This window comes from Drosophila teissieri, chromosome 2L (assembly GCF_016746235.2).
Source record: "Drosophila teissieri strain GT53w chromosome 2L, Prin_Dtei_1.1, whole genome shotgun sequence".
Taxonomy (NCBI): Eukaryota; Metazoa; Arthropoda; class Insecta; order Diptera; family Drosophilidae; genus Drosophila; species Drosophila teissieri.
The window spans coordinates 22,800,891-22,824,686 of record NC_053029.1 but is presented as its reverse complement, the minus strand read 5'-3'; the positions used below and the strand labels follow the sequence as shown (position 1 = coordinate 22,824,686).

Sequence of the window (23,796 nt, the reverse complement as noted above, 5' to 3'; positions counted from 1 at the left end):
AACAATAATGAGTTAGACCTCTAATTGAAGCTCCTGAACATTTTGACGAAAGTAAGACAATCAGCTCTTTGGATAGATGGAAGCTTATTCAACGCATCAGAGGTGATTTTTGGAAGAAATGGAAAGAGCAGTATCTGGTGTCATTGCAACAGCGAACCAAATGGCGCCAAGTAAAGCCAAATCTGAAGGAGGGACAGCTGGTTCTTATAAAACATGAGAACACTCACTCTGCAAGATGGCCAATGGGAAGAATCATTAGTACGACTAAAGCACAAGATGATAAAGTCCGGGTAGTCACGGGTAAAACAAGCGATGGGGAAGTAAAAAGATCGCTAAACAAGATCTGTCAACTTCCTGTTAGCGATGCAAAACCAGCTGGAGCTGCAACGCAATCTATAACGGAGTCAATGCAGCTACGCAAGGACAGGAAGCTTAGGCAGCGAGTTCCAAAAGGCAAAAGGAATGGCACTGGAAGCATAGCCACTGTACTATGCTGTTTATTGATGTTGCAAGCTACAACTGCGTCAGTTAATTCCAAAAGATCTTGGGAAAATTTACGACATCGACCCAAAAGCTGCAGTTATGGTGAACCAAATTGATAAAATTGAAGTCGCTACATCCAGTTGGCAATTATTGTTTTATTATGACATGCAAGCCTATTTTGATGACATAAAACAATCAGAGGACTTCCTGGAAAAATCCCGCCTGGTTTGCAAAAAAATGGGAGACTTCAAGGACCACTGCGATTTCTTCGGCACGACAATACGGACAAAAATTGACAACTAAAAGAAAAAGACAAAATACTACGGCACCGTACCAACCGAAAGAAAAGGTTTATACTGTTCTTTGTTATCGGAAATGCAAATAGAATACAGGAAAATATGCAAACTATCATAAAAAACGAAAAACATCTAATGGAATATGTTGACAATCAGACCTCGGTTATCAATGCCACGGAAGAATTAGTAAGCAACTACGATAGAAGCAAACCGGAATTTGGGAAAACTGACCCAACAAGTCAATATTATTGCAGAAACCATGAAGGAGCACTTTATGGTATATTAGGAGTCAATTAAATTCCTTATGTAATCAAATCAAGTGCGAAACTGGATTGAAGAGGCAGAAAGCCTACAAGCAACAGCGATCTCAATGATAACGGACATTAGCGAAGGAAGAATTTATCCTACACTAATTGCGCCTAACAAAATGCTGGAGGAGCTCGAAAAAGTTAAGCAAAAATTAGGACAAAAACAAATGCTATCGGGCGGAAATTCAGTTATACAATTATCACTGATCTATAAACTGATACAGCACCAAGCTATGTTGAAGATTAATGTCCTATTCATTGAAGCAAAATTGCCGATATACAACAATCAGGAAACGGATCTCTTTGAAGTAATCCCAATACTACTGTGGACAAAAGGAACAAAGCTTATTCCGAAATTGAATTCTACATTTTTTGCGTTCAATACAGACATAAACGCATATCACCTAATGTCTGAAATGGAAATTAGCCAATGCACACAAGAGGATTCGACAACATGGCTTTGCGAAAGTAATTGGGCATGAAAAAACGCGAATGATCACTCTTGCGAAATATCTCCATTGAAACCAAGCAAGGCACACTCATGCGAAATGGTGGAATTTCAAGGCAATTCGTTCATCAAAGAGATAAGTGGATCCAACCGTTGGCTATTTAGACTGTTTCGGAATACAACAGCTAATATAAGATGCAACGAACAGCATAAGACTGCCCAATCAAGGCATTATACAACTACTTGCAGGATGCACAGCAATATTAGGAGATACAACAATAATTACTCCATAAAAAGTAATTTCGAAGGCGTCTGAAATGTCTATCTTCCCCAGTTACGAATTATATATGTATATATATAAATATACGCAGCGGGAATACAGTAAAAATAATAAATGCGACAATTTCAGCTGATCAACTAAAATAAGAATATTTAATGTGTTTGGGAACTTTATATTGGCATGCTTTGAATTGCCGATGTAATGTTTTCGCTTAAGTAAATACAAACACAAATTTAGACTTTATGGTTTTAATTTTTTACAGTCTTTCTATTTAAAATGTATTCGTTTTTAATAAATCCTTGATGAATACTTGATCGGTTCCATAAATGTTTCTGTGGTCCAGTCTTCTGCATCAGTACCTGTAAACATTATCCAAATAAAATGTTTAATTTTTATAGCATCCAAAGGTTTTATTGGCAGCTAATAAAATGGATACGAAATGAGAAAAGAGAGTATTAATCAAGGAAGATTTCAATTCATCTCGATGACAAAGGCTTTTCATATATTTTAACAAACTTTAAATGTGGGTGCTATGTTTTCTTAGATCAACCATGGAAAGGTTCGACCTATTGCCAAAACAGTTTTTTTATAGCGTGGTAAAAGTCGAGAGATATTTACAAGACTAACAAGAATGTGAAAAAATATCAACACACTTTTCAAGAGTGTAGACGTGACAGCTTTGGGCGGTTTGTGGGCGTTAGAATGGGCGTGGCAAAAAAATGTTGTGCAAATTGATAGAAATTTACCAGACCACTAAAAAAATGAAAAAAATTGTTTTGGTTTGTGGGCGTTAGAGTGGGCGTGGCTCAACAAACTATGTCTATGTCTCTGAAGTCTGTATGCTTAATTTCAACTTTCTAGCTTTTGTAGTTCCTGAGATCTCAGCATTCATACGAACGGACAGACGGACGCACAGACGGACATGGCCAGATCGACTCGGCTATTGATCCTGATCAAGAAAATATATACTTTATATTGTCGGAAACACTTCCTTCTGTCAGATACATATTTTTCAACGAATCGATACCTTTTACTCTACGAGTAACGGGTATAAATATATCAAAAGTGTGAGCGTGGCAGCATCAAGTTCCAAGGTATAGCTTTGTGCCTTTGCTCTCTGACCTCCTTCCGTCTCGGGCAAACCGTGCTGTCTCGGTCTCTCTAACCTCGTTCTCTCCACGTTCCCTCTCTTCAAATTCTCTTTTTCCCTAAATTATTGTTCTCAAAACTGACTTTTTTCCAATTCTTTTTCTGCACGTGCTGTCGTTACTGAGCTCTGATTTATTACGTAACTGGGAAACTTCGGTACTCACTCGCTCAGTTGATTTCTGCTTTTGTGAAGAATTAAGGCAAATGGGGATACCTCTAGGATTGCTTGCATCCAAATTGCTACCTTTTTTGTGAAGAGGAAGGTGGATCAGAATAAGAAATTCGACTTAGATATAGCGCAAAAAATGTTTATAGAATGAGGTAACAAAGATTAAAAACTGGGTAAAAAGATCGGCTATTGCTTGAACTAATGATAACGCTGTATTTTCAAGAACTAATCAGGAAGGGAAAGAAATGGTTTTACGCTTAGACTCAACAAAATTATATAACCGCTTCGGGCACAGCTTGAACTGGATCGTAAAACGGTTTTAATAGATATCTTACGGACATGGCAAAATGAACTAAGAAGTTAGAATTTGTTTTGAGTTAAATATAAGTATTACCTTGCATTACTTACCGGGTTACTTGTTTCACCTTCATCAAAGTCTGAACAATCTGAGCTCCAACTGCTATTTTCATGTTGCTCCTTAACCGATAGTCCATTTACAATATTTTTATCTGAAAAGCACGATTTATCGCTTCTGCTACTCGATTTCCGATTTGAAAAATTAAAAGGGTGTTGTAAGATTTTATTGCGCTTGGATGGACAACGGGTAAAGTTGGGGGGTTCGATATAAGTTGTCTGCCATAGACTTTGATGTCTTAGGTTGTACTTCGCTATTTGAACGCCTTTGAGCTTCTCGAGTTGGTTCAATAACACCCTTTTAATTTCGGCAACCCACATCTGCTTTACACCGATTGTCGGTGCTTGCAACGTGTAAACTTCCTGGCGTCCTTTAAGCCAAACTTCAAATCGTTTTGCATCACCGTTTACGGACTCAGTTAATCCAACTTGAGACATCTACAATGTAAAACCATGTTTGGAAATAAATTTCTTACATATTTAAAAACATATTATTTCATTATTGGTCGTATTAAATTTTCAGAAATATACAATTTAGAGTTACTACAAAATTTTGCATAAGCACCACCCGTAATATTGTATACATACAAAATCCTTTTATTATTATAATTTTTTTTAATAAGTTATCTATCTTTTACCGGACCTTTTATGTCGGACCACAATTTCAAAATGGAGGATTTTAACATATTTAAGGACTTTATGCTGATAGTTTTCTGCATTTAATATTTTATTATTGTTATAAATTTCTATCGATTTGCTAAAAAAAAAATGTTTTTCACTCCCATTTAAACGTCTACAAACCGACCATCGGTATACCAACATTATTTTGGATACTCCACTTCTAACGCCTAAAAACCGCTCAAAACTGTCAATCCCATACATTTAAAAAATATTTTTTTATTGTTTTTCATTTACATTTCCAAATGGCCGTAGGAACCCCGCGAAAAAAACATTTTTATTAAAATGTTGAAGGGTAATTAAGCAACAATAAATAGTGCAATACTGGTCGCAAGCTATATTGCGGTTCTAAATGTCCGATGTTCATGTTTTCTGCGTCCAATAACAACGAATAAACGAAACAAAGACGAACCAAAATAAACAATGTTTACACTTCAACGAGTCATTCACCATAATATTAAATCAATAAGGCGCCTATTAAAACAAAAAAGGAATGTCGGTTTAAAACAGTACTACTTCAAATGGCAACCACTTAATTGGAAATCCACCCGTGGATAATTCCACGGCAGGGGCACGGATTCTGGAGGCCCCAAATCACGCTCTGAACCAACCTGGAGAGGTGGTGGCAAGCTTAGCCGCCTCGACAATGAACGCAACAAGCAAAATCAAGAGAAAAATGGACAACGCGTGAGCTTTCCTAAGTAGCAGGAAAATCTTGCGTTCGCTGATCATGCCAAGGACACCTGCGCCAAACAGATTAAAATATAATATTAAAACGGCAGAAAAAATTCCGACTAATAAAGTTATAAATATAAATATTGTTCTGTGTTGATTTATTTTAAAGTTGCAGGACCTAAGCAGTCTGGGTTTAGAAGACCATGAGGATGTACAACAACATTAGAGATATGTAGAGATATGTAGAAGAAAATTCTTTTGTTGAGACAACAGACTATACTATATTCAATTAAACGTATGTAACTAGCAAAATGACATGTTTCCAACCATATAGAGTGTATTGGTTGTTCCACTAGCTGATAAGCGGGTATCCCAGTGTAAAGGAACTCGGCTATTGTATTAATTTATTTATTTATTGTATAAATTTAATTTGCTTACGTAAGCTCTGTCATTCGTTGCAAAGCAACAAACGGATATACGGTCAGATGGACTATTTTGCAAAACTCTGCCAAATTATTATACCGTCTCCAATAAAATTCAAATAAAATCGATATGCCGCTTTGCCTCCCATACAAATGAATTAAAAAACTACATTTAAAAATCTGATAAATAAATTGGTTTAATATGACTCACCTTAACATCGCCCTTAAATTGATAGCTGCTTTTGTTATATTCCGGTTTTGAAGTTTGCTTACAAAGCAGCAAAGACTTTTGATATAAAAAGATATGTCGCCGTTTTGGCTTCATTCGAAGACGAATGTCCTTTTTAGACTGTATCCATACCTGGAATGAGTCTTGCATCAAAAGCTCACCCTGTTGTGCTAAATCACTCTTTAAAAATCGCAATTAATGTCCGATTAATGATCTATTATTTTTTGGGAAAATTAGTACCTACCGGAAACCCTGTTATTGAAATTTGGTGCATCGAATCGTTTACGCACTTCAAAACAATTAACATACAGTCCAATGCATTTTTAAGTTCATATCTGCAGCTATCATTGTCAGTGAAGAGCAGCAAGTCCTTTAAAAGAAGCTGGTATTTTGTGATTCTTTGAACTGGCTTAAGCAAATATGCAGCCAGAGGAAGTTTATGCCCAAGTCTTATTTGACATTCTTGAAAAAACATATGAGTATCCACTAAGGTTTCACGCAATTTCTCTGAGCGTTGGATATTTTGACAATAAAATGAGTATAACTGATAAAATGTGTCGCGCTGTAAAAGAAACTGATTTAAAAAGTCGTTGCATAATTTAAATTATCATACCCTTTCAACAAAGCATAGTGCGACGCGTTCAGTGACTGATATACAGTTTTCAAGATCCTTAAGAAAAACATCATTATGAAATGAGTAGAGCTCATGAAGGTTCCCAAAGAGCACATTTGCTTTACCTTGCAGACTGGCAGGAGCTCTTTCGTCAGAATTTAAGCGATCATAGTAGCCCTAAAAATCATTTGTAATTTTAATATATTGTAACATATATGAACTATGATTAATATAAATCTAGAAAAAAAAATGTTAATGCATTGATTTGGTGCAAACCTTTAGCGTGAGCGTGGCAGCATCAGTAAACAAACTTGCGCTGCGTCTATGTCTCTATAACTTGCTTGTCACTGTCAGAGCAAGCTTGAAACTTGATTAAATCGCAACATACAATTGCCTGAAACATTAAACAAAAAATTAAATGCAGTGAACATTAAAAGTACTTTCCGTTGAAATTTAATGACATTTTTGAATCGTCAGTTCGGGGGAGATGGCAAAGCGCGCCCCGCAAAGGCATTCCCGCTCAACCTTTGCCGACATCATATCTCTGTATGATTGTGGCCATCATTAGCATCACTCCGACATAGTGCAAAGCCGCTGCCCTTATAGAGCTCCCTAGATTGGCAACATAGAAAACTACTGCATCTACGATTATGTCTGAGGTACACTACATTGAATACCATCAACTGGTGGTCGGATGGTAACTATACAGTAATATTGGATTTATTAGAAAACTGATTTCCTAATCGTCGTTTGTCAAGTATGTCAATGTATCGACCCCTCTGAATCCTTGAGATTATAAAAGCTTAACACCGTCACATATAGTACTGGACCAACCCCATTTCTGGCTTTTCGGTGTTTAAAACAGTTAAGAGAATCTGCAAGATTTTAATTCCCTAGAGCTGCCGACGTAATTGGATCCGATTTTTACGTCGATGACATGTTAACTGGTGCTGCAAGCGTAGAGGAGCAAAAGACAATTAAGTCTGAAGTTCTTCTCGGATTCAAAGTCAACTAAGGCGTTAAGAATTTCGTGGTTGTCTAGCGAAGATGCCTTCAAGTTCTAAAATGACACTTCTGTCATGGGTCTCCGAACGACAAAACGAATCATACTAACACTGAAATCGAAGCTGTTTGACCCTTCGGTTTATTAACTCCCATTGTGATTAAAGAAAAGATTCTATTGCAGGAACTTTGGCTTAATAAGAGTCGATTCCTATGCATTTGGAAACATCTTGAAATTTGCTAAAAAGCACTCTTTCTCAACTGGACGAGATACATGTATGTATTCCTCGGTTCGTGCATACCGACCTGATGTCACCGGTACAGTTACATGCCTTTGCCGACGAATCCATGAGAACTTAAGAAGCTTGCGTCTATATTCGTAGAAAAACTGCCGAAGTTTATAAAATATCGTTGTTTATTTTAAAGTCGAAAGTAGCGCCGCTCAAGACCAAAACCCGACTTAACCTTTAAAGACGGCATTTTTTCACAATCCCGACCTAACGAATATTAAGATATTTATGTCTGAGAGAGTTGAACAAAGTCCGAGGATGGAAACTATGCTATAGCACTGAATTTGTTACAAACAAATTTTAGCTAATCGTCGTTTTGTTCTTTGGGCACACTTTACTGAGATTCCGGGGCTTAGAGCAGTGGAGAGTAGTTCCCTTTCAATGTCTCGTGAACTGTCGGATAAATCTAAGGCTCATATTCGCGACATGTGGAACACACAACCTTCAAAAATTTAATTCCAACGTGGGAATCCCTGACTATGGATTTTTTCATGTCAAGCTATTCGCCATGCAAACAGCTGGAAAGTAAACCAAGATCTAATAAGCTCTCCTCTCTCACGAGCATCAGCAAAATGACAAACGTGCCACCCCTGGAGGATAGCAAGATGACCCAAGTTGTCTACTAGATTGGCAATGTGGGGATATTCAACGGTGATACGGACACGCTATACACCTTTGTGAGCCGAATTGACTACATACTGGCCCTTTATTTGGGCATTTTAAACACAGCACTAGGGGACACGTTATGCGTTGCATTGGGGCCAACGACATGGCCACCTGGCCCCAGCTTCGAAGGCAATTGGTACTCAACTATGAGCCCCAGACCGCTAACCACGTTCTTTTGTGAAAATTTCGGAAGACCCCACTCAGAGGCAGTGTACGGCAGCATTCCTGGAGGAAGTAGAAAACCGCAGACAAACACTTACCAGTAAGCTTGAATTACATAGAAGAAAGCCTTAAAGAAAAACTCTATATTTAAGACTAATTAAATCCAGTAAAGAATCCCTTTTTGAAAAATTATGGTTATGTATGGATGAATCGTTATATCAAGAGATATAACTTATTGCTTTTTCCTTATGACCGTTTTTACTATCAAACTTACGACCATACGTACTATTATCCGGAGTATAACTATCAAACTGACGAAAACAAAGTTTACAAACAACACAACTGTCACAACAGATCAATACAGACGAGACATACAATGACAACCAATGTCGAACAAGCTTTCAGCTATTCAGCCACAAGCCTTGAAAAACCCCAATATATAAAAATTAAATGCAAATAAAATAATTTAATATGATCTATTGATACCGGACAGTTAACAAGAAATCCCAAAACATATTTGACATTTGCTTCTAACTTCAAAGCGAACAGTCGTGTTTTTTTCTGCGCTCCGAATTTATATTTCTTTTTGCCAAATCCAGCGGTGGTATAAAGTCGTTAATAATTCGATTTCGTACACTGTACTAGTTAAAGTTCCGTTCGCTTCGCGAGTGAAACTCTTGTGATTTGTGCATTATTTAAATAAATTAATTCAATCTGTTTTCTTTCTGTCTTTGTATTTTGTTTACTCTCTCTTTCGTGCGTTGTCCGTAGTGCTTTTTGGTGTTGTTTTTGTACTTAACTGCACGGTGTACCAGCTCTCTCGCTCTCCCACACAAAATCCAAAGTTCTAAGCGTGGAGACTGCCTCTAGCACAGCATGACTTTATTGACGGCATGCTCGACATGTCGTTGTCGCAAGTCAATTATATTCGAAATTCTCTTTGTCGCTTATTGGATCTATGCCTGAATTCCTGAAAGTGTGTTTCTGACTAGAGTAGCACCTCTTAGTCAACCAGAAGATCCCTATCATTCAACTTTCGAGGTGACAATCGACACAGGTACCAAAATAAAAGAGAGGCCAGATAAGTCAACCAAACGAATTCATTGTTTCCGGCAAACTTTCTGAGGCTGAATAATTTTATATCTGACTTTAATTGGTCCTATCCTTATTCTTGCAACATAATGGCGGATGCCATAAATATTTTTATACCCGTTACTCGTAGAGTAAAAGAGTATACTAGATTCGTTGAAAAGTATGTAACAGGCAGAAGGAAGCGTTTCCGACCCTATAAAGTATATATATTCTTGATCAGGATCAATAGCCGAATCGATCTGGCCATGTCCGTCTGTCCGTCCGTCTGTCCGTCCGTCTGTCCGTCCGTCTGTCCGTCCGTATGAACGTCGAGATCTCAGGAACTACAAAAGCTAGAAAGTTCAGATTAAGCATACAGACTCCAGAGACATAGAAGCAGCGCAAGTTTGTCGATTCATGCTGCCACGTCCACTCTAACGCCCACAAACCGCCCAAAACTGCCACGCCCACATTTTTTAAAAGTGTTTTGATATTTTTTCATTTTTGTATTAGTCTTGTAAATTTCTATCGATTTGCCAAAAAACTTTTTGCCACGCCCACTTTAACTTTAACAAAGCTGCCACTCCCACATTTTTAAAAAATGTTTTGATATTTTGTCATTTTTTAATTAGTCTTGAAATTTTCTATTGATTTGCCAAAAAAATGTTTGCCACGCCCACTCGAACGCCCACAAACCGCCAACAACTGTCAGTGTTGACAGCTGAGTAACGGGTATCAGATAGTCGGGGAACTCGACTATAGCGTTCTCTCTTGTTTATACTGCAATTAAATCATTTTTTAACTCTTGTGCTATCTCCGATGTACTATCTGTCCATCTCTAACAAACCTCATTGGTTTAATAAAGAGTTGACACATCTAAGAAATGTTAAGTCCGGACTTTATACAGCATTTAAAAATACCAGTTCTCAGTCTATATTTAAAGTTTACCGTGCTTAATGCTCAGTAATTTAAGAACTATTTAAACCGTTGTAAGTTCCAGTTCGCACAGGATCCCAAACTGTTTTATAATTTCGTTAATTAATAATATAATATTTCGTCGATTTAATATTTTGTCCCACTCTAAACGAAAGCTTACTCCTTTATGATCTTCAGCGTGTTAAGCCTGTCTATTCGCCAGGTCCCGACGGAATTCCTGGCTGTGTGCTTAGATTCTGAGCGGAATCTTGTACAAGCCTCTACTGAAACTGTTTAACTTATCTCTGTAATCTTCACAGTTCCCCCATATATGGAAGGAGTCCTTTGCGATCCCTCTCCATAAAAAAGGTAGCAAATCGGATGCAAGCAATTATAGAGGAATCTCCAAATTGTCGGCTATCCCTAAGCTTTTTGAAGACGTTATCACTAATCATTTGCAGCACCTTTGTAGGTCAATTATATCACCTGGTTCACATGGGTTCACGAAACGCAAATCAACAACTACTAACCTTCTGGAGCTAACCTCCTTCGTAGTACAGGGCTGTAAAAATAATCTAAAGCATTCGACTCTGTTATTATTCACTTTTAGTAAGGAAACTTGATTTATTAGGTTTGTCTGTTGATCTCCTAAATTGGATTCTAAGTTATCTGAATGGCAGGACGCAACGGGTCCTATTTAAAAATTCTCTTTTTTGTATTGTCCGAGTCACATCAGGTGTCCCACAAGGGAGCCACCTAGGTCCGCACCTTTTTACCTTATTTATTAACGACCTTCCCTTAATAATAAAGCATTCAACTTTGCCTGCAGTATAAGGACATTTATTGCCATTTGGACTTACAAGCTTTCAAACATGGTGCCGTGATAACGTATTAAACTTAAATGTCTCGAAGTGTAAAGTTATGACCTTTTGTCGTGTCAACTCAATACACGCGACTTAAACTCTAAATGGGTGCTTTTTGGGCAGAATAACATGGGTTGATGATCTTGGTGTTCTTCTGGACCCTAAACTTAAGTTTTCAGACCACATTTCGTCTATTGTCAATAAGGCCAGGGGTATGCTTGGTTTTCTAAAACGGTGGTCAAAGGAATTTGATCCAAAATCTTGTTCATATCTCCAGTCCGTTCGATTCTTGAGTATAGATAACCTGTGTGGAGTCCACAATATGAAGTTTACTCGGACCGCATTGAATCGGTTCAAAAGAACTTCTAACTTTTTGCCTTACGGCACCTTAATTGGGATGCAAACCTTATATTACCTCCTTATTCCAGTAGACTAATGTTAATTAACTTACCTTGCCTAATGTTTGCCACGCCCACTCGAACGCCCACAAACCGCCAACAACTGTCAGTGTTGACAGCTGAGTAACGGGTATCAGATAGTCGGGGAACTCGACTATAGCGTTCTCTCTTGTTTATACTGCAATTAAATCATTTTTTAACTCTTGTGCTATCTCCGATGTACTATCTGTCCATCTCTAACAAACCTCATTGGTTTAATAAAGAGTTGACACATCTAAGAAATGTTAAGTCCGGACTTTATACAGCATTTAAAAATACCAGTTCTCAGTCTATATTTAAAGTTTACCGTGCTTAATGCTCAGTAATTTAAGAACTATTTAAACCGTTGTAAGTTCCAGTTCGCACAGGATCCCAAACTGTTTTATAATTTCGTTAATTAATAATATAATATTTCGTCGATTTAATATTTTGTCCCACTCTAAACGAAAGCTTACTCCTTTATGATCTTCAGCGTGTTAAGCCTGTCTATTCGCCAGGTCCCGACGGAATTCCTGGCTGTGTGCTTAGATTCTGAGCGGAATCTTGTACAAGCCTCTACTGAAACTGTTTAACTTATCTCTGTAATCTTCACAGTTCCCCCATATATGGAAGGAGTCCTTTGCGATCCCTCTCCATAAAAAAGGTAGCAAATCGGATGCAAGCAATTATAGAGGAATCTCCAAATTGTCGGCTATCCCTAAGCTTTTTGAAGACGTTATCACTAATCATTTGCAGCACCTTTGTAGGTCAATTATATCACCTGGTTCACATGGGTTCACGAAACGCAAATCAACAACTACTAACCTTCTGGAGCTAACCTCCTTCGTAGTACAGGGCTGTAAAAATAATCTAAAGCATTCGACTCTGTTATTATTCACTTTTAGTAAGGAAACTTGATTTATTAGGTTTGTCTGTTGATCTCCTAAATTGGATTCTAAGTTATCTGAATGGCAGGACGCAACGGGTCCTATTTAAAAATTCTCTTTTTTGTATTGTCCGAGTCACATCAGGTGTCCCACAAGGAAGCCACCTAGGTCCGCACCTTTTTACCTTATTTATTAACGACCTTCCCTTAATAATAAAGCATTCAACTTTGCCTGCAGTATAAGGACATTTATTGCCATTTGGACTTACAAGCTTTCAAACATGGTGCCGTGATAACGTATTAAACTTAAATGTCTCGAAGTGTAAAGTTATGACCTTTTGTCGTGTCAACTCAATACACGCGACTTAAACTCTAAATGGGTGCTTTTTGGGCAGAATAACATGGGTTGATGATCTTGGTGTTCTTCTGGACCCTAAACTTAAGTTTTCAGACCACATTTCGTCTATTGTCAATAAGGCCAGGGGTATGCTTGGTTTTCTAAAACGGTGGTCAAAGGAATTTGATCCAAAACCTTGTTCATATCTCCAGTCCGTTCGATTCTTGAGTATAGATAACCTGTGTGGAGTCCACAATATGAAGTTTACTCGGACCGCATTGAATCGGTTCAAAAGAACTTCTAACTTTTTGCCTTACGGCACCTTAATTGGGATGCAAACCTTATATTACCTCCTTATTCCAGTAGACTAATGTTAATTAACTTACCTTGCCTAGATAACCGTAGAACGATGCTTGGAACAGTCTTTATTTTCAATTTTATTCGTGGTGAAGTTGATAGTCCCGACTTGGTTAGTCGGCTAAACTTCTCTGTTCCAAGCTGATTCACCTGAATTTACGCACCCCTAATTTTAAATCAATGTAGATCTAACTATGAGTTGCATAATCCCTACAGAGTATAATGTTCTGAATATAATAGATTCTATCCTAATATCTCTAATTCTGACTCTCTGCCGGTTTTAAAACAATCAATACTAACGTATTTAACAAATTCTTAAATTTTACTAGTATTATATATACATATATATTTCCTTGTCCTTGTCCTTGTCCGATTCGAGCCGTTCGATACACGGCAGCGCCCCTCGGTCAGTTGGGCGGGAGGTGTGGCCGTGGGACTCGCGCGAAAAAAAAAAAGTACACTACACATTTTGGACGACATAATTATGTTCTCGACATCCCTGGCAGAATACTACCGTAAGTTCATTTCAAACTTTGCAGACATCGGCAGACCCATGACGAAGTGTTTAGAAAAGAGCACGAAAATTTACATTACCAGCGCAGAATATAACTTGGCAATCAACAAATTAAAATATATATACTATCAGAGGACCCGATTCTTAAAGTACCCGACTTTTCAAAGAAATTTACATTAACTACAGACGCAAGTAATGTCGGTTTGATTGCAGTACTCTCAGAAGAGCGACATCCCCATAGTTATTTTAGCCGAATGCTTAATAAACACGAAAGGAACTACACCACTGACGCAGATTTCGCAATCATTCAGGCTGCACACGAACCAACGATAAACACCAAATATACAACCATTTTACGCAGCACGTTTTGGTTAAAAAACATTACAAGTTATGCAGAATTTTCTTGGTTTCTTGGCTGCTCGAAAGACTTCAACATCCAGGCATACAGAGAACTACTTAACTTTTCGGGGAGACTTTTTATTTCCCTAATAGCCAGCTACTTATCCAGAAAATAATAAATAAATGCAATATTTGTAATCTGGCAAAAACACCGTAACACAGACATGCTCATGAAAGCCACACCCAAACCAGAACATTGCCGCGAAAAATTCATGATCGACATTTACTCATCCGAAGGCAAACATTACGTTAGTTGCATGGAAATTTATTCGAAGTTTGCCACTTTAGAAGAAATAAAAACAAAAGACTGAATAGAATGCGAAAATGCGCCTAAGCGCATATTCAACCGGCTAGACAAGCCGAAGTTATTAAAGACAAGCCGAAGTTATCAAAGGCGGACAAAGACGGCCAGTGTGGCCCTCAAGCGATGGCTGTACAGTGAGGAAATCGATTTGCAGCTTAACACAACAACTGTGTGGCGGACATAGAAAGACTACAAAAAACAATTCATGAAAAGTTTCGCATTATCAAAACATTCGACGACGACGAAACAAAACTAAACCAAATAGAAACAATACTTAACTAAGACTAAACCTGATACCACAGGACAAACCCCTGCACACATCTTTCTCTACGGCACCAACCACGGTTATCTCCTTTTTTCTGATTAACCAGTCTGGAGTCCATCCTCCTATGAACATCATTGTTTGAGAATCAACTTAACTGAAATATATATCGTAGCTAATTATTATGAGGCTAGGTACTGACTGCACCACAGGTTCAACTATTATACCATAAAATGAAAAGAGAACTAGCCGGAACAACCATACAACATAGAAATAAGCGGGGGCTGTCCGTCTGTCTGTCCGTATGAACGTCGAGATCTCAGAAACTAAAGAGTTGCGATAAAGCATACAGTTTCCAAAAACATAGACGCAGCGCAATTTTGTTGATCCATTTTGCCCACCCTAACGCCCACAAACCGCCCAAAGCTGCCACGCCCACACTTTTGAAAAATGTTTGGTAAATTTGCATTTTTTTAAAAGTTTTGTAAATTTCTATCGATTTGCAGACATACTTTTTGCCACGCCCACTTTAACATCCAGCGTTTTCTCTTCTGTTTTACTTTATGTACGTTTTCAACCACTATAATGTTTCCTACCTTCAAGATTGACGCTATTTCATTAACGTAGATTTTCTCCGTTTCAAAAAGTTCCTTTAAAACATGACCGCGTCTGTGTCGTTGCAGTTCTGTATCCTAAAAAATATAATTTAAAAAAAATGATAATTAATACATATGTACTCTAAAAGTATTGAACTTATTTCTTGGCATGGCAAGTTTGCCGTTCGCCCATTGTTTAAGATGTAAATTCCTGGCGACACTAGTTACTAGATAGAGCACTGTGGATGATTAGGTTTTGTGCCTTATACGTTGCAGGACTTTCTACATTTTTCTACTGAGCAACTGCTTCCACGTGCTGTTTCTAATTACATTTTGAATCTACAAGCCTTTGGAAATCCCTTTTTTATCCCCTTTTTTACATTTTGGGCCAGTGAATCTAAGGAGTTTAGATTCTTTGACGGTTTCAAGGATCTCCCTATTGAAATGCCAGTTTTCCGCTTGTCTATCTCGTTAGATCCGCTTTAGTGTTTTTGGCCTTTTTCAAAGGTAAAGAATCTGCCATTTATTTGTCCTCGCACAATTATTTTTTTTTCCATTTTGATCAACTTTGATATTCAGTGCAGCGTTGAAAGTTTCGTAGCGGCCTGTGGCATGTCATGGGATCACAATGATGTCAACTATTCTGACATTTAAAACACCTACAGCCATTTAGTTTGCCATAGAGAACTATAAATTTGCATAACACTACTTATCGTATTGGAGTTGGCAGCTATTGCAGTTTAGATATATTGCGATTTTAAAAAGGGCCTCAACTCAAACATTATTGCTTAATTTCGATTTACTTGGTGGGGTCTTATGTACGTTTGTTTCCTTTTTCTAGCTTATTAATTCTGGCTTTTCTTAATACTACGTTAATTGATAAGTCCCCGGCCTACCATAGTAAAAAATATTTGTAAATTAAATCCATACAATTTTTAGTAAGACCTATCTTTTAAAATGCACTTGTATACATTTTTGGAATTTTTGAATAAAGCTACTTTTGTTATCGTAAAGAAAATGGATATGAATGTCGAGATCTCTGGAACTATAAAAGCTAGAAGAGACTCAGCATGCAGACTCCAGTGACATAGAAGCAGCGCCAATTTATCGATTCATGTTGCCAGGCCCACTCTATCGCTCAAAAACCGGCCAAAACTGCCACGCCCGAACTTTTTAAAATATTTTGAAATTTTTTCACTTTTGTAAATTTTTATCGATTTACAAAAAAAGGTTTTGCCACGCCCACTCCAACGCCCAAAAACCGCCAAAAAAATACCACGTCCACACTTTTCAAAAATGTTTTGATATTTTTTTATTATTTTATTAGTCTGGTAAATTTCTATCGATATCAGATAGTCGGGGAACTCGACTAGAGCGTTCTCTCTTGTTTTTTAAATTTGTTAATGAAATTTATCTAATAATTAGGCAGTTGTCTTGCAGACAATTTCGCCTATCTAAAATTCTTAAAGGTATTTTGTGAAACACCACACGACCTGTTGTGTCCTGACTAGTCCATTTTCCCAATTGCAAACCCCTAACGTTCAATATAAATATTCTTCAGACGGGATATCTGAGGCCCTTTCTGCTCACTTCCCTACTGCTAGAATCACATCAAGATGCGTAACGCGATACGATTTTTTTGCACGAAGTGTTTTGGCTCTAGAGCTGTCTCCGGGCTCTTTTGAATTTTCATTCAAAAGCCAGAGGCAGGGAGGGAGCGCTCTAGAGCTCTTCTATTTTTTGGCAAAATTGTTTTTGTTTTATTTAACATAGTTCCCTTGAAGGTTAATACGACCCTCCAGTATATCGATACCATTTTTTAATACGATAGACCTCAGTTTCGGTGATCATCTCTTTATTTGACGAAATTTTCTTCCCAGCGAGCATTGCTTTTAAGATCTGAGAACAGAATTTGTCGCTGGGTGTATTATACGGTGGATGCGGAAGCAATTTGAAGCCCAATTCATGAATTTTTGCCATCGTTTTCACATACTTGTGACACGACACGGTGCATTGTCTTTGTGAAACAGCACTATCTTTTTTTAAAATGAGTCCTTTTTTTGGCGGTTTCGTCCTTCAAACGGTCTAATAACTCCATACCAATAACAACAGTTGCTGGTTCTTCTTTTTTCAATGTAATCAATGAAAATTATTCCACGCGCATCCCAAAATACAGACGCCACAGCCTTGCCAGCCGACTGTTAGGTTTTTGCTCGCTTTGGGGCGGTTTCATCGTGTGCAGTTCACTCGGATGATTGTCGATTGGACTTCGGAGTGAAATGATGGAGCCATGTTTCATCCATTTTCACATATCTACAAAAAAAACTCGTGCTTATCACGCTTGAATATCTTCAAACACTGCTTCGAGTCATCAACTCGTCATCTAATATCATTTTGTGAATTTTTTTTCTTCAATAACAACCTCTTTTGAGCGTCCACTGCGTTCCCTGTCCCGGTGCTCATTTCACCACGTCTAAACAAGGATTGGTGTCCTTGATGGTTGATTTTCCTAGGGCAGTGTCCGAAAGCTCATTATCAAGCCAAGTTGTTGTTTTTCCCCTTCAAAAAGCACTATTTTATCAACACGCGAAATTCTAGTTTATCCATTTTCTCCACAATTTCTCACTCAAAATGCTATACCTCACATACTAATGAACCCACAACTGACAAATTTATGATTTTTTAAGGTTTGGGCTTATTTAATTTAAAAATATTTTTTACTGCGGTAGGCCGGGGACTTATGAATTGACCAAGTATGTATCTAAAATCTGTATCATCATATCAATCATCATATAAAATCCATCTTCTAGCTTTTATAGTTCCTGAGATCTCGACGTTCATACGGACGGACAGACGGACGGACAAACGGACATGGCCAGATCGACTCGGCTATTGATCCTGATCAGGAATATATATTTTTTATATGGTCGGAAACGCTTTCTTCTGCCTGTTAAATACTTTTAAACGAATCTAGTTTACTCTCTTGTACTCGAGAAGTAACGTGTACAAAAATTAAATAAAAAGTGGGAAATTTCAAGTCGTTTTCAAAATCATGCATGTTCCAAAGACATAACGCCCACAAACCGCCAAAAACTGCCAGCCCCCAATTTTGGAAAATGTTTTAATATTTTTTTGAGAAGTGTTTATAATTTTTTTGTTTTTATTTTTGTTTTGCCTATTTATGCTGCAATGCAAAATTAAGGCCAACACAAATACACATCTGATATGTAAGACTGAATCCCGCGGGTAGTTTTAAGTGCAACTTAACAAATATAGACGTTTGCTTTATTTGCCCTCTCCCTAACTGAGCTAATTCGCATCAATAATGTACTTATTAATTACCTGTGGATTTTTAAATATTTCACTGGATTTTGGAAGATGGTTTAAAGTGTCGTTCAAATGTGTGGGGCCACCTCTGCTTCCTTGTGTTAAATCATGGATATCCTTACCCTGCAAAATAAAATAAAAATTAAACTCAAAGAAAATCAAGCTTATAGTAATATATTATATATTTAATTATATATAATATTTTAAACAAGAAAGAACACTATATTCGAGTTCCTTGACTATCAGATGCCCGTTTCTCAGATAGTGGGAGTGCGAGGGAGACATTTTTAAAATTCTTTTGGCATAAATAAATATAAATATTGCTGTAATCGAGTTACCCGAGTATTTCTACATTTTCTGGAATATCGGTAGAAATGGAAAATTTCAAAATTGATGTTTGTGGGGGTTAGAATGGGCATTTTTTTTTGGCAGGCTTGTATGCGTGAAAATGAACGGATGGGTGCCAAGTAGATAGGCTTTTGATACCTGTTACTCAGAAAGAAAATTTTCAAATTTTAAAAAATAGTAAAAAAAATGGCATTCCAAAAATGTATGCGGCTTGTTGTTGACAATACAAATACAGATGAAAACCGAATTAAAACATTTTTTGAAAGTGTAGGCGTGACGAATTAGGGAGGTTTGTAGGCGTAACTTGCACATCTACATGATTATAGTTGCTGAGATCCCAACGTTCATATGGACATACAAACTAGCTAATTAATGGAAAATAATTCATAGCTTTGTCGTTTTCATCATAAAGTGTTTTTATTCGGCATACACAAGTTTTTTTGCAAAATATTATTTCGTATTTAATTTAATAAAAATCGGACGACAATGTTATATAAATGCCATAGAAAAGTTCAGAAAATTTATTAAACATAATATTAACATGAAATGGTAGACTCGATGGTTTTAATTATAAACTTTTCTAATAATAGGCAAGAAAACCCAGTTTCGTTGTTTTCAGTCATAAATTGTGCCCTCTCTTATCTTAATATCTAAACTTTAAGAGTATATAAGCTTCGGCTTTCCGAAGCTCCCTTTCTTCTTTTATTTAATTTCAATTTCCCATTGCAATGCTGAAAAAAATGTTATTAGCCCGCAAAACAAAAACAAATGGTATACTCATCACAACTTATGTTGGAATGACTGAGACTGCAATTAAAACGCAAATAAACAGCAACAGAGTGCGTAATTAAAGTTTCTCTTCTTATGACGCCAATTTCGTTTTCCTAATAATGTTAAACAATAAAAATGAACTTGTTGTATGAAACATTTAAATAAATTATCTTAGCACACTTATCTAGAAATTCAGAGTTCAGTGTCTTTTTCATTCACCAAAACTAATTTACACTCCCATTATGCAAAATTGTTTATAAAGTTTAAATATCGAAAAGATTTCATTTATGGCGTGTTTTTGGTTTGTTCGTACAACACTTTGTACTTCGTACATTACTTTGCAAAGTTGCTTTACAGATTTATAAGACTCACCTTTACCAAAAAAATTGTTTTCCGTGAAAGTTTTTCATCTACGTCGCTCTCGTGTAGGCTCTGAACGTTTTCAGATTTTATGTCAATGCTTAAGCTTTCATCAAAGTATGAGCAACCATCACTATTACAAAAAGACGCGCTGCAGCAACAGCTTGATGATAGGTTTTCTTGAAAATCGTCATAAGCCGTGTTCCAAAAAACACCTTCCACTGCATTTAGGCAATCCTTGGAAAGGTCGTTAGTCGGAGTTCCGATACATTGGTATTCATTACATTCGCAGCAATCTTCTTCGGAATCGCACACGGAAACTTGGTTTAAGCAACTAGACAATGAAACAGATGCGCTTGATAATAAGTCACTTGATTGTGGCCTTATGATCTTCCTAAATTCTTTTAGGTCGCTGCGTTCTTCAGTAGGAAAAATAGTTTTACAATCTTTATTATATGATCTGATAAACTTAAAAGAATTTCTCTTGGTCATGGATACTAGATACGGATCGTTATTGTAAGAGTTTACGCTGTCATTGGATTTGTTATCCTCTTCTCTCATATTCAGATCAATTAATTTGCGCTCTAAGTCAATGTTACAATTTTTTGTGTTTTGTGCGGCAGCTCTAAGCAATTCATTGGTTGTAGCCTTAATTAAATTCTTCTTTAAAAAGTTCTGCAAATCGTTTGGGTCCCCATTGTCCCTTATTTTTCTTTCATTTTCCTTAATCAATTTAAGTTTTTGAATATTATCGTAATAATCAGAATCCGCGTTGTGAAAAGGTTTGCATTGCTGGTTACAAGAATCTTTATTGTGTACTGCTTTATTCTGATGTAGGCCTTGGGTATTTGAACAAGTATTGTAGTCGTACTTTATATCGCTATAATTGGTCTGAAAAAGTTCTGCTTCTTTCATAGACATCTTGCTCTCAGTGGTTATTACCGGTCGCTGATTCTTTATATACGCACGATCTAACTTTGTAGTCTGTTGGAGAACATAGCCTTTATATTCTTCGGGAGGCGAATCGGAGTTAAAAGCTCTTAATTTACTGCTGCTACTGGTGTCCCCAATTTTTGTGTTCTTAAAAATCCAGTCTGGTGCATGTTGATCGAAGCGGGTTTCGTTAAGTTCCGTTACGGGCCTAAGATTTTGGGCCTCTGGTTTTAGATGGGTGCTGGTCTCAATGCGTGCGATGCGGTCTGCTCGCGATTGAATTCCACCAGCCGCAGTCAGAAAATTCGAATAGTCACACTGGCCTTTCAAGCTATAGACCTGATTACCACTATTATAATTAGCACCAGCCTCTGTGTCGGTTAGATTGGTTAGATTGTGGCAAACGCAGGAGGATTTTGTAAAAGCGTCCTGCGCCTTAAGCATTGGTATATACTCATTTTCTTGACTTTTTGTCAAGACCAGTCGCAAAGATTGAACTTTTGGTTCAGTCTTAGCGGTATTCGGGCAGAGACTTCGACCGGTTTTATAGCTATGCTCGGCTTGAGAAATGTTTCTTAGTGCCCGGCGGTTGCCTATAAAACGAGTATTTTTACTTCGACGCTCGCTCGACCTGTACATAACAGCGTTCTTGCTTTGGTGTATATAATTGGTCTGAAGCAGTTCCATTTTGGGTAGATAGGCACTGTTACGCGAGTCTAAATCTTCTTCCATCTCTCTGAGATACATTTGCCACTTGGGAACAGACATTTTTTCTCAAATGGTTTGTGACAAACGAAAAGTGTTTTCCACCTGGCGTTATACCTGTACTAATTATTTTGTTGTAACATTTTTACAAATCGGGTGCCCTTGTTTTTGTTAAATAGACAAGCTAGGTTTATTTGCACATTTATTTAACAAAATCAAAAACGGTTTCTTTTGTTTAAGCCCGGCACTTGCCCTTGAGTCTAAAAACATTCCGACTGCGACGCAACGTAGTTGATACATCAAAAGATCAAATCACACTGTTGCTGCGAAAGCAAGTAACAGAGGTTGCGGTCTCAATAAAGTTGTTTGATTTGATGAAACTAAGAGGTTTAAACGCGCTGTTAGAAATTACTGTTACAGTCCGGTCTGTTCTCTAAACCGCTTATCTGGATAGATGGTTAGAAAAGAGAGAGTTCGTTTTTAAAAAGACCCAATTTCGTTGGATGTTAGCACGGTAGGGTATTAATTTTCAGCAAACGTTAAACGAAAGTGTATTTTAATGGTTAGAATTCGTAATTTTCAAAACTTAATTTCAAAATATGATGTTCATTCTACACTTTTCGAGGGAATTTTTTTTTGGTTTTTAGGTGAAATTGTTTCTGTAGTAACTAATTTTTACTTAAGAATTTTATTTTGATTTTCCGAAAAAAAAGGTATGAATTGAGAACAAATAAATTTGTATGAGGATTTCTTTAAATAAGGAATACATGAGTTTAAAATGTAGTTAATTAATTATTTATATTATAGCTCAGTAAATAGTCTGCCTTGCATTCTTGTAACACAACTTTTAAAATCGCATGCAAGGGTATAACCAAATTTCCAATTTTTGGTGACAGATAAATTTGATTATTATTATAAAACTAAAATACAATAAAAAAAAAAATTTAATAGTTTGCTTTGATTACGATATGCTTAAGAATAAATTGGATTTCAATACAATACAATTATAGAAATATTTTTTTTTTCGCAGCTTTACATATGTGTTCAGCGATTTTAACTAAGAAAGGGTTTAAAGTTTCAAGTTTAAGCATACGTGGCACTATGCGTACTAATCGTATTTCTCTGCATTTCCACAATTCACCACTTCCCGTAATGATCACAAAGCCAAAAACTTGCGGTCTTAGCGACATCGATTACTCTATCTCTAAAATAAATATGATAATTGTTGTGATAGTACATATTATGATTTTTAGTTGTAAAACTAAAAAGTCTGTTGATTATGCACAAAATGATTGTTTTAGTGATAACCCATCAGTAAAAGTACGTAGTTATTTATGTTTATACCCGTTACTCGTAGAGTAAAAGGGTATACTAGATTCGTTGAAAAGTATGTAACAGGCAGAAGGAAGCGTTTCCGACCATATAAAGTATATATATTCTTGATCAGGATCAGTAGCCGAGTCGATCTGGCCATGTCCGTCTGTCCGTCCGTCTGTCCGTCCGTCTGTCCGTCTGTCCGTATGAACGTCGAGATCTCAGGAACTACAAAAGCTAGAAAGTTGAGATTAAACATACGGACTCCAGAGAAATAGACGCAGCGCAAGTTTTTTGATTCATGTTGCCACGCCCACTCTAACGCCCACAAACCGCATAAAACTGCCACGCCCACACTTTTGAAAAATGTTTTGATATTTTTTCATTTTTGTATTAGTCTTGTAAATTTCTATCGATTTGCCAAAAAACTTGTTGCCACTCCCACTCTAACGCCCACAAACCGCCAAAAACTGCCACGCCCACAATTTTGAAAAATGTTTTGATATTTTTTCATTTTTGTATTTGACTTGTAAATTTCTATCGATTTGCCAAAAAACTTTTTGCCACGCCCACTCTAACGCCCTTAAACCGAAAAAAACTGTCAGTGTTGAAGACTCGCCTTCGCACTTCCACTAGCTGAGTAACGGGTATCAGATAGTCGGGGAACTCGACTATAGCGTTCTCTCTTGTTTAGTTTTAGTTTTGTGTACCATCATGGTGTTTAAGATATGGAATGCACGCTTAATTACACGCAAGCTGTTTGGTTTTACAGCTCTGATAGGAGCAAGAAACTTTACTGAGTGTTCCGGAAGTTTGATACAACTTATTGGCTTT

At 37.1% G+C, this 23,796-nt stretch overlaps 1 protein-coding gene across 4 annotated transcripts; it reads right to left on the bottom strand.

Annotated features, from left to right (window-relative positions):
* Positions 1-2,061: 2,061 nt before the first annotated feature.
* On the bottom strand, positions 2,062-21,983 carry LOC122619715. 4 transcript variants are annotated; one of them, XM_043796820.1, is made up of 9 exons: positions 20,023-21,982; positions 18,547-18,654; positions 15,205-15,300; positions 6,165-6,341; positions 5,796-6,113; positions 5,534-5,731; positions 3,542-3,985; positions 3,129-3,208; positions 2,147-2,174 (listed from the first exon to the last, which is right to left on the bottom strand). In XM_043796820.1, exons 1-9 carry the CDS (start codon positions 21,709-21,711, stop codon positions 2,168-2,170), a joined length of 3,117 nt encoding a protein of 1,038 aa, XP_043652755.1. In that variant the 5' UTR covers positions 21,712-21,982; the 3' UTR covers positions 2,147-2,167. The 4 variants fall into 4 exon arrangements, with proteins under 4 accessions (XP_043652746.1, XP_043652762.1, XP_043652755.1 ...); XM_043796811.1 differs by lacking the exon at positions 3,129-3,208 and having other exon boundaries at positions 2,062-2,174; XM_043796835.1 differs by lacking the exons at positions 2,147-2,174; positions 3,129-3,208; positions 3,542-3,985; positions 5,534-5,731 and having other exon boundaries at positions 6,073-6,113; positions 6,165-6,221; positions 6,290-6,341; positions 20,023-21,983.
* Positions 21,984-23,796: the final 1,813 nt, after the last annotated feature.